Raw genomic sequence first — 18,158 nt, 5'->3', positions numbered from 1 at the left:
TAAAGAGATTATATAATGTATTGGTTGAAATTGATTCAGAAATGGAGTTGGTTAAAGATTGTATGGTAAAATGGGCACAAAATTTTCAACAACCTATAATGTTAGAAACATGGGGAAAAATTTGGGTGAGGAATGTTAAATTCATGCAAGCACAAAATTTAAGAGAAAATTTTATAAAATGTTTTATAGATGGCATTTAGATCCTAAAAACTGTCATGTATGTATCCAAATGTGAAAGCAAAATGTTGGAGATGTGATTGTGAGGATGCTACCTATTATCATATATGGTGGACTTGCAAAAAGTTAAAGCCTTTTGGATTAAAAATATGGTGGATTATGCAGAACATTTTGAAAAAGAAGATCAAGTTTGTTCCACAGTTCTTTTATTAGGAATAATTCCAGATTGCACTGTTATAGAGACAAAACTGATTTTGAATTTAATAACTGCTGCAAGACTATTGATTGCACAATATTGGAAGAAAGAAGACTTACCTACAATTGGAGAATGGATTAGTAAAGTATCAAATTTAGCAGAAATGGCAAAAATTTCTGCCTACTTGAAAGACTGTACACAAGAAAAATATATTTTGGAATGGAGGAAGTGGATTGATTATATTCAAAATAAGTATCAGATTAAAAAATATCAATTAGTTTTTGAGTGAAGTTAGGAATTGCTATGTATTAGTTTAAGAAAGAAGGGAATTGATAGTGTGATGGTGTGAAATGGAATATGTTTTATGTTATATTTTAGATTATGTTTGTTAGTTACAATATCCTGTATTCTGTTCTGGGAAGTCTCGGGGAAATGGGGGAAGGGAAGACTATAAATTGATTGGTTGCCATTGTACAGGAATAATGGTAGAAATAAACAAGTTGGAATGGTGTAAAGTCGGGACTGCTCGGTAACCACTCCCAAAGGAAAGGGTAAGGAAAGAGGAGTAAAGAAGAAAGAAAGTAGGTAGGCAGGAGGGTAGGTAGGAAAGAAGGGAGGGAGAAGAAAGGATAGGAGGAGAAGAAGAAGGAGAAGATAGAGGGTTAGAAAGGATGGTAGTGAGAAGTGGGAAAGAGGTGGGGAAGTCGGAAAGCGAGGAGAAGGATGGTGGGGAAAGTTGAAGAAGGATGAGAAGGGAAGAAAGGATTAAGGGAGGGAGTGGCGGTCGAGCAACCCTGATTGAGTATAATTTGAGTATAGGATTGATTGTTGGATAAGTGATTGTATTGTACACTGGTCAAATTGTGGGAATTATTATGGAAAATAAAAAATTTTCCCCAAAAAAAAAAAAAGAAAAGACATACTGTAAAAGCATAAATATGGCATTGCTTTTGAACTGTTTCAAACTGCAGAAGAAGCAGTTAAAGAATTCACAGCACAGTGCCAACAAATATGGAATGAGACTATATCACCTAGAGCTTGGAAAAGAAAGGTATAAGCTGCTATATAAAAAGAACAAGATGAAAGATAATGTGCAAATTAACTGACTAATTATGTACCATCAAGTTAGCATTGACTCTTAATAATCACACAGATAGATTTTCACCAGGATTTGTCCCTAATTTGGTCTTTTAGGTCTTCCAATGGTTCAACCATGATATCTGAGTCCAACCATCATGCTACTACTTTTTCCTTTTGCCTTTTCCACCATTACAGCTTTCTTCAGAGAACTAGGTCTTTGCATAATATGTCCAAAGTAGGATATAGTAATTTGAGCAAGATCATTTAGCCTTGAGTGAGATAATCAATAATCCATTGGTTATTTTTCTTGGCTGTGCACAGTATTCTCAGGAGTCTTCTTCAAAACCAGAGTTTGAAGGTTACTATAGACCAGCGGTCACCAATTGGTGGTCCGTGGACCAGTGATGGTCTGCAAGAAAATTTTGGTGGTCTGCAGAAAAATTATTTGCATTTTTTATATTGCACTAAATCAGGGGTCCTCAAACTATGAACTCTTTCTCATGGTGGCTGCTTAGCTCCAACAACTGCTAACTGTTGGGGCCCTAAGGAGCCCGAGTGGGCAGGCAAGGAGTGGCTGGGAGGAGGGGCGAGTAGAGGCTGGCAAGGCGCCCCTTGACATGAATGGCATCAAGTTGGCCATGCCCACCCAGTCACATGACTACTCAGCCACGCCCACCTAGTCGGTCATTAGGCAGATCATATTAGTGGTGCGCGGGATTGAAAATTATGAATTTAGTGGTCCTTGAGGTCCGAAAGGTTGGTGACCACTGCTATAGACTATATTATTTCACTCTACTAATTAAAAGTAAAGAAGATTTAGAAAAACTCATCTAAAGCTAGAATGCGAAAACTAGAATCCGAAAATATTACAAATTTAACAAGATAAAAATAATGTAAACCAGCATGTTTGGTATTGAGAATTGATAAAGAAGTGTAAGTGGTATTTAGATTAATTTTTTTGGGCTCAAGCATAGGCAACAACAAAGAATATAGGAAGCAATGTCAAGCTTACATAAAATATTAAATATTAAGGCAGTGTCTATGACAATAGATATTAGAATAGTTAAAGCAATGGTTTCCTAATCATGATGTATAGATGTAAAAACTGACCATTGAGTATAAGAAAGTACACTTGTGGATTATGGATTTGAAGGTATGTATTAGGATTATATGGATTACAAGAAGAACCAATCAATCCTGAAAAAAAATAAAGGCTGACTGCTCCTTTAAAACAATGTTTAGGTAACAAAAATCATAAGTTTTGAATGTATTATATGAGTGGATGAACTACAAAAAATACTTGGTAAGAATAAGAGAGAGAAGGGAAAAAAACAGATTGATGGATCTGACTGTAGAATGCCTCTAGAAAAGTTATAGCTTGGCCCTGAAGAGCTCAATTGCCCATACAATTGGGACTGATGAGACAGCATCAAACTTTCCCACTTTGTGGATGCTTGAAAAATGTCCCTAGGTACCTAAAGTCAACCAGTTTCATTAGATTACAATATAATTGCCATTTAAGAGTTGTTAAATGGCAATTATATGTAATGAGCTAAAGAAGCTTCTTGGATGAGAAGCCAAGCATCTTCAAAGAAAAAACAGAAAGTTCAGTTGCCTCTTGAAACAACCATGACCTGGGTGACTGAGAATCTCCACTGACATTGCCATTTAACAGGCTTCCTTTGTGGAAAAGAATTACTTTGCTTCTAATAATTTACATCTAAATATTAATCTTGCATGTATGGCATTTTCATTCCCTTAATGTCACCAAGAGGATGCCTGTATTTTCTGCATACAAGAAAAGAGAATGTACCATCCAAGTGATGGTTGAACTGGATCAAGACAGATATTTAATGAGTTAATGTAAAAATGTCAAGGGTGTTAAATGCATCCTTACTTTATGTAGGAATTGCCTCTTAAGTACTTTTATAGAGCTGGAGAATAAGTCAAATTTTCACATTATTTCAAGAATAATTTAAGTGCCCTTCTCAGATTTCTTAGTGCTTGACTAGTGATTCTACAGTGATGTTTCCAGTCATATTCCTCTGATTACTTGGTCAAGCAAGGCAGAAATGACTATAGTAAAATGCAACATTCTTCAGAAGTTGTTGGACTGGAACAGAGATGTCCAGCTTTATTTATTCACCAAATATAAATGGTTGTCCATCTACCATTGGAACTCTGGCCAATGAGAAAATAAAATAAAAGCATCATACAAAAAATGTTTGTTTGTTTTTTAAATGTCAAGTATGGCAACAAAAAACAGCATCCACATATCCCAAACAATCTTGCTGGGCTCCATTAATATAGCATGGCCCAAATACCTGGAGGAAAAGCTAGGTCTTCACAGCCTTTCATAAGGATGGCAATCTGAATCTACACGAAACAGATGACAAGGAAGGCACATGTTGTGGGCCTCAAGCAGGTGGATGACAAGGAAGGCACATTTTGTGGGCCTCAGTGCTTCACAAACAGGACCTGAAGCCATATGAAGCCCACCCAGAGCCATGGAAGCTTGCTAAGTGTTTTTCCCAGTTGCTTTCCTTTACACCAACTTGGCACCAGAATGTTGTGAGGAAAAATGGAGGAGAGGGGGAGAGAACGAGATATTGAGAGAGAGAGCATGCTGTGCAAATTGCTTTGAGCTCCTGAAAGAAAGATGGGATGTAAGTTCAACAAACAAACCAATTGGTGCTGCCAAAATATCCATCTCGTTTCTCTCTCGCAAGACTTCATTAATTTCCCACTCCTTGGCTTGGATTCACCAATGAACCCTGAAACAACCTAGACAAGTATTCATTGGAGCCATTCAAAGGCAGGAAATGGCTGCCTAGGAGCACTCTTTTTCCATCAGAAGGGGAAGCAATATTCCTAACACTCCAGGGAGAGATAAAACATGTTCTTAGAGATTCTCAAGTGACATGCAGCTTCGGTATGCAATCCAAGGTCCTTCTGAGCATTTCTGGCGGAGCTCCATCCCTCTACGCCATCGTCTTAGTAGAAGTGCCGATGACGAGGTCCTCTAAGCTTTCACCAAATATGGCGGGGGCTGGAAATTCTTTCAGCCGAAGCCGGATATCACTTTGGCCGGAGCTTCGCCCTCCGCTCCGCATCCCACTCCCCGCTTCTCAGTCTTGGGTCCTGAGAGCCAGGCGGGAGAGGAGGGAAGCGAAGCAGACTCGCTCTTCTCCCCTCTCTTCCCCATAGCCGGCAGCAACCGCACAACCCGGGCAGCTGAAGGGGGTGGCTTTGCAGCCTGGGCCGTTTGTCAGCGAGCTCCTGTTCCAAGCAGCCCCTTCGCGGCTGCCAATGTCTGGGGGAGCTGAAACAGCGTTTTCCCTTGGGAAGGGTATTCGTTCTGGAACAAGAGGAGAGGGCAGGAGTTGTGAAAAAAAAAAGTGGGGGGGTAAGCAACCCAAACAGTTATTTTATCCCGAGCCACGCTCTCCCCCCCCCCGCTTTTTTTTGGCAACCTCAGGGACCAGATGGTTTCCTCATGTTGCCTTCAGCAGGGCAGAAATAGATGGAGAGTGGAGAATTTCCTCCCGAAGATGGACCCTTATCCATCAGCCTCACGTCTGCTCTTTGGCAGAGGGAAGGAGACGTATTCGGGAGGTGGGAGGGAAAGGGGGACAGAGAGATGCCTAGAACCAGGTTGAAAGTATGCATTATGTCTGAGAGCAAACTTAAGTCTGTTTGTGGAAATATCACTGGATTCGAGTCAGCCTGGGGCTTCCAGCCTCCACCTATACAAGACACTGGCTCTATTATACTGCTCCTACCTCCCTGGCTGCAGACGCACCCAACCTCTTTCCCCAAAGAGAGAGAGAGAGAGAAAAAAAGAAAATCTGATCATTTCTAAAATTCAAGAAAACTGCTCCTTCCTTCCTTCCTTCCTTCCTTCCTTCCTTCCTTCCTTCCTTCCTTCCTTCCTTCCTTCCTTCCTTCCTTCCTTTCGTCCTTCCATCCTTCCTTCCTTTCCTCACACTATCTAACTGATGCACAGAGTTCTGTATATCTCTCTACACCTCTTCAAATTAAGACTCTGGAGCAACTTACCCCAACACATGTTCACAGCCCCATGGCAGGTCTCCTTCCATGCACTACAACCTCCTTAAAGTCTAGCAAGAGCAGGCGGCTTGGGTTTTCCTCCTCCAAAGCAGCAGTAGGGCTGGCAAGGGGTGAGTTCCCCTCCCCTCCATGGCCACCCCCCTGTGACTGAGTAGCACATGTAAGACACCAACAAGGCAGCCAGGTCGATCCCATTGCTTCCCTCTCACATCACCTCCCTGTTCCCCCTCCTGTTAATCACTTGTGTTTTTTTCCCCAAGTGACGGGCTTTCTGCATATTGCTCTTGTCTGTTTTAATTGTTGAAAACAAACATAAGACCTCTATTGAAATAAAATTAGCTACAGACTCAAATGGGATTCCTGTGTTTCACATAAAAGGAGCAAGTCCCCCCCCCCACCAGCAAACCACTATTATTATTTCCAATGCTGTTCCTCCTAAACCATAATAGGCAGACCGCTGAAGAAGGGGGTGGATGGAAGGTGGAAATACACCCCATCAGGAATTCCAAAGAATTTCCTGCCCTGGGAACAAAAGTGAAGTCTATATTTAACAGTATCTGAAGCTGTCAGGAATGCTTTGTGGTTGGATAACAGAGTAGAAAAATGTGCAAAATGCAGGCTACTGCTCTACCAAATATGGAAATATTGTTACGTCTAGTGTCTGAATCACCATCTGGAAATACTTACAGCCATGAAGTCAAATGGTAATAACAAAAGCTAGGAACAACTGGCTCCCCCAGCTTCAAACAAGATAAGAATTGTTAACAAAGAACATTAATTATAAGTAAATATTAATATAATTAAGTATTAAGAGGAGAAATATTCTGAAGATCTATTGTTGCTTTACATTACTGACAGGCCTAAAAAACTGCTTCAGGCCCTCAGAATGTAGGATTCTGAAGAATTTTAAATAGTGGAGCTTTGGAGTCTCATGCATTTTGAACATAATGCAAATGTTAAAACTCCAAGATACAGTATCAAGCTTTTTTTTTTCAAAGTAGATATAGTTAAATAATTTATTTTATAATTTTAAAGCCATTGCTTTGATAACTAATGTGTAAATTGGAGCATGCAATTTAAGTGTTTATTATATTGACTTAGGTTTGGAATAAAGGTCACTGCGAGTTCAACTGTTCTATTTGTACAGCTTTGCTGTTGCACATTCACATTTGCTTTTATTGAAACCTCTTATCCCTCCCCACCTTCAGCCTGTATCCCAACCTGCAAACACATCAAGAATCAAATGTCTTTTTTTAAACCTTTATTTCCAAAGTGTATTACAAGCAAAGTGGAAAGCTAATTCAAAACATTTTCATCCAAGTATGAATGCAAAGATGAAAGCCAGTTTAGAACCTAGAATAATAGGACTAGAAGGGACTTCAGAGGTCTTCTAGTCCAAGGGTCTCCAACCTTGTCAACTTTAAGGCTTGTGGACTTCAATTCCCAGAATCACTCAGCCAGCAAAGCTGGCTGAAGAATTCTGGGAGTTGAAGTCTACAAGTCTTAAAGTTGATAAGGTTGGAGATCCCTGTAATCTAGTCCACCCGCCCCGCCCCCCTGCTCAAGGCAGGAGGCCGTAATCAAAAGGCTGGTGTAGTGGTGAAGGTGCTGGCCTAGAAAGTTCTAGACCTAGAAAGACCATGAGTTCTAGTTCCACCTTAGGTATGAAAACAGATTGGGGGACTTTGGGCCAGTCATTCTCTTTCAACCCAACCCACGTCATGTGGATGTTGTAGGGGGAACAAGAGGAGGTGGAGGAAGCATTTTTGTTCACAGCCTCCAGTTACTGACAAAATAACAAAGGCAGGTTAAAAATCTAATAAATAATGGAAGACACTCAGATTTCTTAAAAGCACATCAGAACGTTTGCTTGCTAACTCGTGTTCTTTGCGATGACTTGGAATAGCGGGAACAAAGCTTTCAGGAGAAGAGGGGCCGGATTGTAACTACAACTCCCAAAAGTAAAGGCAGAGAAACAATATTTCCCTTCAAATGCTTAAGAAAACGGGGACGACCAGTTTAAGAGTTTCTCCTCACAACCCCATTCATAAAGCTTAAACCACGCCACCAGGTTTTTTGGGATACACCCTTTCGTTCCAGCCCTGGATCACACCCAAACGTCGAAAAGATTTGTATGGCTGTTTTACCCCCGTACCCTTCCCATCTCCCGTTCCCCATCGTCCCGTCCCCCCACATACACCCCACCGGCCCTTCTTCCCTCCAAGCTTCCCTGGCGTTGAAGCTAATTTAGCCAGCCCATCCGCGGGACAATCTGCTAAAAGACACCGGTTTCCCAGGCCACAAGTGGAGGAAATACAATGCAAAGGGGAGGGAAAACCAAACCAAACCCAAAGCGGTGTGTATGATAGTTTAATAGGTTGAAACTAAAGAGTAGGGGGGGAGGAGGAAAGAAAGCCCTTGCTGTAAGCTCCCCCTCCCGCCCTCCACCTCCCCAAAGCATAAAGCCCTTAGACAGGGAGGAGCTTGGATGCAAACCGCGCCAAGGAAACATTCCTGAGATGCTTTAGAATTCCTGATGCTTTAGAATTCTGGCTCGACGTCAGCGGAGCTGCAGCACGCGGCGGCAGCGGCACGGTATATAAGGCAGCTCCCACTCCGCCTCTGCTCAGACAGGCAAAGGGCTCTGAGAAACGTCAGGCGGAAGAGCAAAAGGGGAGGAAAAAAAAACCAAAACCCCGACAGCCGAAAAGAGACCCGGTGCCTTCTCGCTTTCTCGAGAAAAGGAGCTAGAGCCGGTCGCCAAGGCGTTTAGCATTCCTCCAGGACTCGACCCGTCTTTGAAAGACACCGCCAGAGCAGAACGAACCCCCCACTCCAAGTCCTGCTGTTTTGCTCGGGTTTCTTCCCTCTCTCCCTCTCCTTTTTCCCCCCCTCCTTCTTCCTTCGGTTTGAGCTAAGAAAAAAAAGGACCGTATATCCGCAGCGTCTGGAAACGATTGAAGATGAACTCGCAGAGAACCAGCTGTTTGATCCTGGCTTTTGCCATCCTTCAATTAGTAAATAGGGTAGGTATGGATTTTGATTTCAAATTGGTGCAGGGTTTTTTTGTTTTTCCCCCTTCCTTCCCCTCCTTGTTTATTTTCAGTGAGAACTGTGCCCTTCTCTCTTTTAAATAAAGTTGCATGCAAGGGGGGGTGGGGGGGGAATACAGCATGCGTGAATGTGTGTTAGAACAGGGGGATCGCATTCCTATTGGGGTTTAAGAAATAACTCCAAAGAAAAACCTAGTCAATAACTTCCAGATGAAGAAAGTGCTTGAACGGCTGTAAGTGAACTTCCTGAATGTTTTGCTTATTTAGGGCAGGAAAACTGATGGCTTTAACGATCTTGTTTACAGTAGCGGTTATATCTCATAGCTATGGTTCATTTGTTTCTCCTCCGCAGGTGATTTCTTCTTCTTGCCCAGACACTTGTGAATGTCCTCTGGAGGTCCCCAGATGCGCTCCAGGAGTGGGTCTGGTTTTGGATGGTTGTAAATGCTGTAAAGTCTGTGCTAAACAGCTCAATGAGGACTGTAGCAAGACGCAGCCTTGTGATCACACGAAAGGGCTGGAATGCAACTTTGGCGCCAGTTCCACAGCTCTGAAAGGGATCTGCAGAGGTAAGAAGCTGGCAGCTTGGCTCTTTTAATATTTCATTCATGCAGATACATACATTCTCGTTGTGAAGTTTAGCAATTTTCAGTCCATGTATGGTTATGCTTTGTTGTTGGTAGATTGGCAGAAGGGCATATTACTTCAGCAGTCTGGAATGCAATTCACTATGTCTGGACTGCAGTAACAGCACATAAGGAAAAGTGATTCCTGACTAACTTATTGTTCTAGCCTAGAGCTCTGGGGGATTGTAGGGCTCTTTACCCATAAACTGGATTTAATAGAGCAGGAGGTGGGGGAGAAACCACTCTGCTAGAGGAGACTTGAAGCCTGACTTACGGTTTCTCTCTCTTTATTTAAACCTTTACAGCACAGTCAGAAGGAAGACCCTGTGAATACAACTCCAAAATTTATCAGAATGGAGAAAGTTTTCAGCCCAATTGCAAACACCAGTGTACATGCATTGATGGAGCTGTTGGCTGCATCCCACTCTGCTCGCAAGAACTCTCCCTTCCAAATTTGGGCTGTCCTAACCCAAGACTAGTAAAAGTCCCTGGTCAGTGTTGTGAGGAATGGGTCTGTGATGACTCCAAAGATAACCTGGAACAGATGGAAGGATTCTTTGGCAAAGGTTTTGATGTGGATGCTACTGAAGGAGAATTGACCAAAAACAATGAATTAATATCCATGATAAAAAGAAAGCTGAGAATCTTACCAGGTGAGTTATAAATATTGGCTACACATTTTCCTCTGCTACCAAGTGGTGTTGGTGGAGGGGTTATCTATTGATGTCTACAGGCTTTTGCTATGCATGCTAAGTCCTAAGTATTAGAAACTGACATTCTTTTCTTCCTTCTGTCTTTTAGTCTTTGAAACCGACATTCACAGCCATTCATTTGAGAATCCAAAATGCATAGTCCAAACAACTTCATGGTCTCAGTGTTCAAAGACCTGTGGAACTGGAGTCTCTACGCGAGTCACCAATGATAATCCTGGATGTAGGCTAGTTAAAGAGACCAGGATATGTGAAGTGAGGCCATGTGGGCAGCCTAGTTACGACTCCTTGAAGGTAAATGGGTCTTATCTTTACCCTGTTCTTGTGTAATTTCTAGGTGGGTGTGGTGGGTGTCTTTTAGTCAAAAGTTTTGGCTAACCACACAATCTCTTTTCTTCCAGAAGGGAAAGAAATGCACCAAGACCAAAAAGTCTCAAGTTCCAGTCAAGTTCACTTATGCAGGATGCTCAAGTGTAAAAAAGTACCGCCCGAAGTACTGTGGCTCATGTGTGGATGGTCGATGCTGCACTCCGCAACAAACCAGGACTATCAAGGTCCAGTTCCACTGTGATGATGGAGAGACCTTCAACAAGAATGTCATGATGATCCAGTCTTGCAGATGCAGCTACAATTGTCCCCATGGAAATGAGGCATATCCTAATTACCAGCTATTCAATGACATCCACAAATTTAGGGACTAAGTGGTGATGTGTACAGGCTTGAGAAGGAGGATTGTAATTAATATCTGACTTTATTTTTGAAGTACCAGTGTGGAAAAAAATGAACTCTTATTGAGGTGATGCCTTTACCCAGTGGAGGGCAACATAGAGCAACAAGGAAGGACTCTGTGACTGGTTACTCTTACAAAAGTTTGAGCATACTTAAAGCTTCATAGTACTGGAGCAAATTTACTGCTTCAATTTGGAGCACTTGTGATTACTGATTTCTGTTTCTATCTGTTTATGCAAAGTTTTGTCTGTTTGGGCAGTGAAAACCTTCAGTTTCTACTGTTCAGCATAGCATCATATTTTTGTTGTTTGAAAGTCATGTTGGAAGTTAACACTCCTTTCCAAGGTGGGCACTTTTGGAGTGCCCATCTATGGCAGCTATAAGCATCAGCTACGTATTTCATATCAACAAACAGAAATTGGATGTTTTTAAAGCTGAATATTTTATTTATCAAAATGTAGCTTTGTTCTTGGAGGGAGAAAAAAAACCTTAATACTGGAATAAGTTGTACATAATTTAATTTTATATTCAATGAATTAAAGTTTATTTATAGAATTAATCATTTAATAAAGAAATATTTACCTAATTTCAGTCAATATGATTCAAACTGACGGGGAGGGGGTAAACAGGATCATAACTCCATCTACTGTGTAGCATATACTTTCTACTTTTAACATATAAATCAGTCTTGCTTTCAAATAAACATGTTCATGATAAATATAAAAGTTATGCCATCTTACCAGGATCCTGGAGCTAATTATTCTTTCAGGAATGAAGTGGAAGAGTTAGGAATATTTCATAATAAGAAACCCTCTTTACCTGTAATCTTTAAGCACTCTGTTTCCCAGATCAGTTCTTGATCTCTAATCAGAATGTGCCTTCCTAACAACCAAGATGATCAACCACTGTTTTTTGGTAGAGACCCTGTTAATTTAAAACATGTTCTACTCATGATTCAGTGAAGTAGACAGCAGCAGCTAAGCAAGACAGTGCTTTGTATGATTTCTAGGGTTACTTCCTGCAAGTGAATGGGCTCTTTGTGTGCTTTTCTACAGTCTGCAGGAGGTGGTTTCACTAAATTCAAATTTAAATGAGGGTGAAGCAATTACTGGTCTTACTAAAAGTAAACACGTTATTAAAGAAAAGAATGCCAGGAATTCATCTCACTTTTTTTGCTGCAGGCTAAGAGCTAATCTCTCCTTTTGCCTTTGATTTCCCCTTTACCTGCAAAAATATAAACCTTTGATCAGACAAATAACTAAAGAGATGGGCACAGAAGGAACTATTACTTTTAGACATTTTTGTCCCATTTATGCCATGCAACGTTCTTTTCTCATTAATTTCCATAATAATTGAGCAGCAAATCTCATTAATATTTAACCTCCAGTTGCAAGTATTAGGACTGATGGATTTGGAATTCTTCTACATTATCTAATGGGGTTTAATGGCCTGGTGAATAAGCCACACACAATCTAGAAACTACCCAGTCTAAACTGGAACACATTAGTTAGTTGCCTCATTTACTCTAATTCTGATATAGATGTATTACCAAGTGTTTTCTTTTGCAAAAAGCCCTGTGTGGCCAATAATGCAGAGAGCATTGGCACCAGTCAGCTTGAGGGAGGTTGGTAATAAATCAGTGAAAACATAAACAGTTTAATATTTAGAAAGAAATTCTGGGAGGTACCTCTCTTTTCATAACCCAGTGCAGACTAGGTATACTTACTGATGGTAGATTGCTGGTAGCCCAATAGAAGAAACCAGATGAGACTGGAATGGAATACAGAATATCTAACATGGCTAACTGAGTTGCATGTAGAATGGAACTTCACCCTACAATATTGTCTTCAGGTTCTATTCACTACTATTGTTACACAGATAAAAGTTAATTCCCAAGGGGAATTGTGGGATAGTAGCAGTCATGTTTAAGATACGGACCCACCAAATACCTATTACTCCATTGTTAACCTGGAGAGGAAAGGTGGGAATGTAAGGCCTTAAAAGTGATAAGCTTAAATGGCTCAAAACCCATGGGAACAAATCTATTATGGTTAACCACCGTGTTAGTTAAGGGGAATCCTCCCTGATTACTGGCAGTGTAGCTTTGAATAATTAGATGTTAAGGCAATCAAGAGCATTGCTGGATATCTACTTTATGGACTTTTGAGGTGTTTGACTGGCCTCTGTTGGTAGCCAGAGTATAAACAGAGTGAAAAATTATGCTAAGCCTGGTTTATTAAATGACAGGGTAGTCATATCACTAAGTCAAAAAGCAACAAAATACACACATTTGAAGAGTTGCAGGAGGCTTCATTGGGCATTTGAAAGTATAGATCTCTTGCTCAGTCTTTTCTAACTTCTAAGTGAAATTTTCTAATTTCATGTTGATGCTGCCTATTCACTGCCTCCTCTCAAGAAGGGCAAATAGGAGCAAATATAATAATTGCTTGCCCTGTTCTTTCTCCAGGGCAGTGGACTCATTCTAGATAAGGATACAAGATATGAAAGGAGGAATGGCAGGAGTTAGGAAGATGTATTTACATTCAGGGAGAGGGCTCACTGACAACATCTTGTCTAAGGATCCCACAAATTGAAAATACTCACTGAAAGCATGCCTTTTCAAAAAAAATAATTAATGCACCTCCCACAATTCTTACTTGAAAGCAAGTAATTCCTTCCAAGTTTAAAAAAATATATTTCCATCAAATTGTGCAGCATACACTCATTAAAAACCTATTCCAGTGTGATAAAGAAACTTGGACTAAATAACAATGGACATTGTTCTGCTTGGCTCAATAGCTATTTAAACCTATCCAATCAGAGGTGGTATTTGACCGGTTCAACCAAACTGGTAGCAGAAATAGCCGGTGGGCCTGCCCACCCACCCCGGTTCTATGCCATCCTATTTAGGCACGTTTTTGAGGATGGGTGCATGCGTGGAAGGCAGGCGCGCACATGAACTGGGGGTGCTCGTGCACAAACTGAGCGTGCCCGTTCACAGTGAACCAGTAGTAACGTAATGTGAACCCCACCACTGTATCCAACCTAACATTCTGCATAGCATCGTATCAGTTACGATATACATATAGGGCATGATGTTGCTACTGATTCAGAATGTTATTGTCGTAAGATATCAACATAACATTTGTAATACTGCATATAATATTTACAATAATTTTCTTTTTAGAAATATGCATTCCTGGTATATGTTAACCTCTAGATATCATACTTTATAATCAAACTACAAATTCTTTGCGGGAGATGGACAGTTCAGAAATATGAAATATAAGCCAACCAACCGACCAACCCATAGATTCAACTGTTTGCCTCACTTCCATAACAACATTTAATTCAGTGATCAAGGTTATTTGGTAATTTCTGGAATTTAAAATAATCTGGCCCTGAGTCTTAATTGCATTTGAAACTGTCTATGCAACATTTTGTTAACAAAGTATGAAATTCACTGGAGCTTAAATTGCTGGGTTTCCATTTAATCCAGAGAATGAAATTACATGCTCTGCATGTTGATCTATTTGTGAATTGGTTTCTTGTGATAACATGGATGCATTTGTTGGCTCATTTTTTGCAGTTTGTTAATTCACAGAATATCACTGTGAATTTCTGTTCCGCACTTAATTTAATTCATATTTCAGATTAAATTAAAACACTTCTCTTTCAGCCATACCTGGCAACAATGAACTTCCTGTTCTATAGCTGAATGTTACTGAGAGTCAATGTATCAGTAACCAAGAATAAATTATCATGTACAGGAGCTGGATTTGGAGTCCTGCACACTTTAAGTGCTATAATAATCTTCTGCTTATCCAGATCAGCCGTTGGTCTATGGTCCAATATTTAGACTGCAAATGGCTCCCAAAGGTTTTCAGCAGAGGCGTTTCCTAGATTAGCTATCTGCAATGTTATTAAAACCTGAAGTGCAAGAGGCTAAACCTAAAGTCTTCACTGATCCTCTGATGGACTATGGATTCCCCCATTTTATGAGATTATCTTTTGAAAAACATGTATGGGTTATTTTCATATTTCGCTATAGGGATTATTCTAAAAGCAATATATTAAAAAAAGGCAGCATTTTTATGGATAAGCTGGGATTTTTCAGCACAGAGATTCAGTCTGTTGGAATGTGATTGTTTAACCTTGCTGGGCTTTTGTAACCACTCTGTCAGAAAAATTATTATACTGCTCTTGACATCCTTTTAGACAAAGCCGAAGTCCTTGTAATTTCAATGCTCTCAGTGCCTCCCACAGGCAAAAAGGTAGGTTGCAAATCTCAACACAGTTAAAATATGCATTTTCCCAGATTTCATTCAAGCAGGAACAACCAATAGTAAAACCCTGTTTCTCATAAATAAACCCGTAATAAACCCGTAAAGAATATAACAATAAAATATAGGCTTGGTTGTAAGAGCATCTTTAAAAATGAACTACATTTAACAACATTAATTTTATTAAAACAATGATCTGTCCAAAATCACAGAATTTCATTGTAAGTGTTGGCATTTTGCAGAGTTCTGTTCTGATATTTCTAATTGATCTGGCATACAATAGTGCACACTTAAGTGTAGCTGTACAATCCTTATATAGGATTATACAGGTAGTACTCAACTTATGACAACGGAATCCAAAATTTCTGTTGCTAAGAAAGACAGTTGTTAAGTGAGTTTTGCCTGATTTTACAATCTTTCTTGCTACAGTTGTTAAGTGAATCACTGCAGGTTTAAGTGGATCTGGCTTCCCCATTGACCTTGCTTGTCAGAAGGTTGCAAAAGGTGATCACATGACCCCTGGATACTGCAACCATCATAAATACATGCCAGTTACCAAGCATCCAAATATTGATCACTTGACTATGGTGTATGATGCTGCAACGGTCATACGTCATTTTTTGCAGTAGTTATAACTTGGAACATTTACTAAATGATTCTACCTATGATGAATAACAACAGACACAAAACCAGTTTACCAAAGATCTAGCATAATGTAGAGATTAGTATAGAAATCCAAAACCAACCCATAATGTCTAACCCACCCACCCCCCCGCACATATTATGAACTCAATCTGCTTTACACAAGCATTGTGACAATATAATGCCACACTCTGAAGCATGGCAAAGAAACAAGATAGAAATATGACCATTAAAAAAAATTCCTTTTCTTGAATGTTTAATATTACAGGCAGATTTTCCAAGATTGTAAAGTCTGAAAGGCTTTCTTGCCGTCCTAGTCAAAAAATTATTTTGTGGACACTTTTGTTCATCGTTTTATTAGCAACTCTATGATGAAAATGTTTATACTTGAAAAATGTAAAGTTTATATTATAGTAGGTAACATAGCATTTTGTGAAGCCTATCATGTATATCTACAATTATTTCCACACTTAATTGACCCTCTGACATTTCAGCCATTTCTTGAAAAACATCGATACAATGCCAAGCAATCATATTTGTACAGAATTCAAAGATCCAACATCTTGGCTTCTATACTAAGAGAAAATATTACTAATATTGCAAGAAGCACGACCTTTCATGAAACTGCTGTTCCTGAAAGTCTAATAACCATCAAGTCCTCTTGCCTCTTCATTGATGCTATGGCTACTGGCCAGCAGTGAAATGCACTTACCTTCGCTACCGGTTTAGGAATGTGAGTGCACACGCGTGCTCGCTACGCTCATGCGCACCTCTTCTGCACATAAGGTAAAGGTAAAGGTTCCCCTCGCACATACGTGCTGGTTGTTGCCCACTCTAGGGGGCGGTGCTCATCTCCGTTTCAAAGCCGAAGAGCCAGTGCTGTCCGAAGACGTCTCCGTAGTCATGTGGCCGGCATGACTCAATGCCAAAGGCGCACGGAATGCTGTTACCTTCCCACCAAAGGTGGTCCCTATTTTTTCTACTTGCATTTTTACGTGCTTTCAAAACTGCTAGGTTGGCAGAAGCTGGGACAAGTAATGGGAGCTCACCCCGTTACACAGCAGCACTAGGGATTCGAACTGCTGAGCTGCCGACCTTTCGATCGACAAGCTCAACGTCCTAGCCCCTGAGCCACCGCGTCCCTTCTGCACATACAGAGGGTCAAAAATGGGACATAATGATCTCCCGGTGGGTGGGCGAGCCTCCCACCGCCGGTGCTACCGGTTCACGTGAGCTGGATAGATCCGGCTGGATTTCACCACTGCTACTGGCCCTTCAGGGAACAAGGGCCTCCAGAAAAATCAAGACACAATTCTAACATTGACAAATCGGTGGTGGAATGGAGCAAAGGAGATTTTCCTTCCTACTCTTAACTATGTAGATCTACTGTACGCTCAGCTATCATGCAATGCTTAGGCCAAAGGGGTCGAAGAACTTTTATCTTCACTAAAGTGAGATTAAGAGTAGAAGATGCAGCCCAAAAAGACACGAAGCATATGGTATCTCTACTCCATGGCACTTAGACAAGGTCAGAGGTCATCGTTTAGAGCAGGGGTGGGGAACGATGGCCCTTTTATGACTTGTGGACTTCAATTCCCATAATTCCCGAGCCAGCATGGCTGGCTCGGGAATTATGGGAGTTAAAGTCCACAAGTCATAAAGAGCCCATCATTCCCCACCTCTGGTTTAGAGTTTTCAGAAATAACCCAGTACCTCTTCAACTCTGGTGCACCAAAGAGTATCATCATCATTATCATCCAGTTGGATTGTGCCAGGTCACCTAGCATGCTAGCTTTAGCTTGGAAAGAATTCTTTTTACATCAGGTGTTCTGTTTCTATGTAGACCCCATATAGATCAACCTCTCTTGGAATTTTGGCAAGCATAATTTGCTCTTTCCATCTTAAAATCAAAAGCAGATTCACAGACAACATTTTCTCAATGTTATGGACTTAAAGGGGGGTGGAAGGAAATCACTGAGGTTAGAATGGCAACCAACATTCCTAGGAACTATGCAGTTTTCTCCCACTATTCATGTGCCATTCTTTTTGTCTCAACACTCAAATACATTATCTCCTTACGATTTTCTCACTTCTGATCACCTTGACTTCAATTCTTTCCCCACTGCTCTAGACCCATATTTATTTTGGAAATGTTCTAACTTGGAATTGTAGTTCCGTGAGCGATTGATAGTGATCACTAAATGATCACTATCATCACCCAGCTGCAATTCCCAAGAGTATCTGGAAGGAAAGCAATTTCAATTATGAGATTTTTGATGTACACTTTTAACATTGGGCGAGGCCTATTTAGTTCCTGTATGTGGGGCTGATGGAAGGGAAATCCTGGGAGCAAGAGTGGGTTTGGATTTGGCTGGGAGCCACAAGGGGCCACCCTTGTTCTGCAACAGAGTAAAAGAGTAGAGGAAATGTGCTAGATCATGTCCACTGAAGCAACACAGTGATTTACTACTGGGTGTTTATGTGATGTCACTGAATAGCAGGGACTTCCCTCCTCCCTCCGTTCTTTCCTCCCAACATTACAAATTACATGAAGAATTTTATGCTGTCATTGTAGAGGCTAAACAGGAAAA

At 40.7% G+C, this 18,158-nt stretch overlaps 1 protein-coding gene across 1 annotated transcript; it reads left to right on the top strand.

Annotated features, from left to right (window-relative positions):
• Positions 1-8,142: 8,142 nt before the first annotated feature.
• On the top strand, positions 8,143-11,228 carry CCN1 (cellular communication network factor 1). The gene is made up of 5 exons (XM_058178189.1): positions 8,143-8,550; positions 8,930-9,146; positions 9,509-9,856; positions 10,005-10,207; positions 10,315-11,228. The coding sequence occupies exons 1-5, from the start codon at positions 8,488-8,490 to the stop codon at positions 10,612-10,614; spliced, it is 1,131 nt and encodes a 376-aa protein (XP_058034172.1). The 5' UTR covers positions 8,143-8,487; the 3' UTR covers positions 10,615-11,228.
• The last annotated feature ends 6,930 nt before the right edge of the window (positions 11,229-18,158 follow it).

The sequence above is a fragment of the Ahaetulla prasina genome, chromosome 3 (assembly GCF_028640845.1).
Source record: "Ahaetulla prasina isolate Xishuangbanna chromosome 3, ASM2864084v1, whole genome shotgun sequence".
In the NCBI taxonomy this organism is placed as follows: domain Eukaryota; kingdom Metazoa; phylum Chordata; class Lepidosauria; order Squamata; family Colubridae; genus Ahaetulla; species Ahaetulla prasina.
Note: the sequence above shows the minus strand (reverse complement) of the source record. Positions and strands in the feature narration are given on the sequence as shown.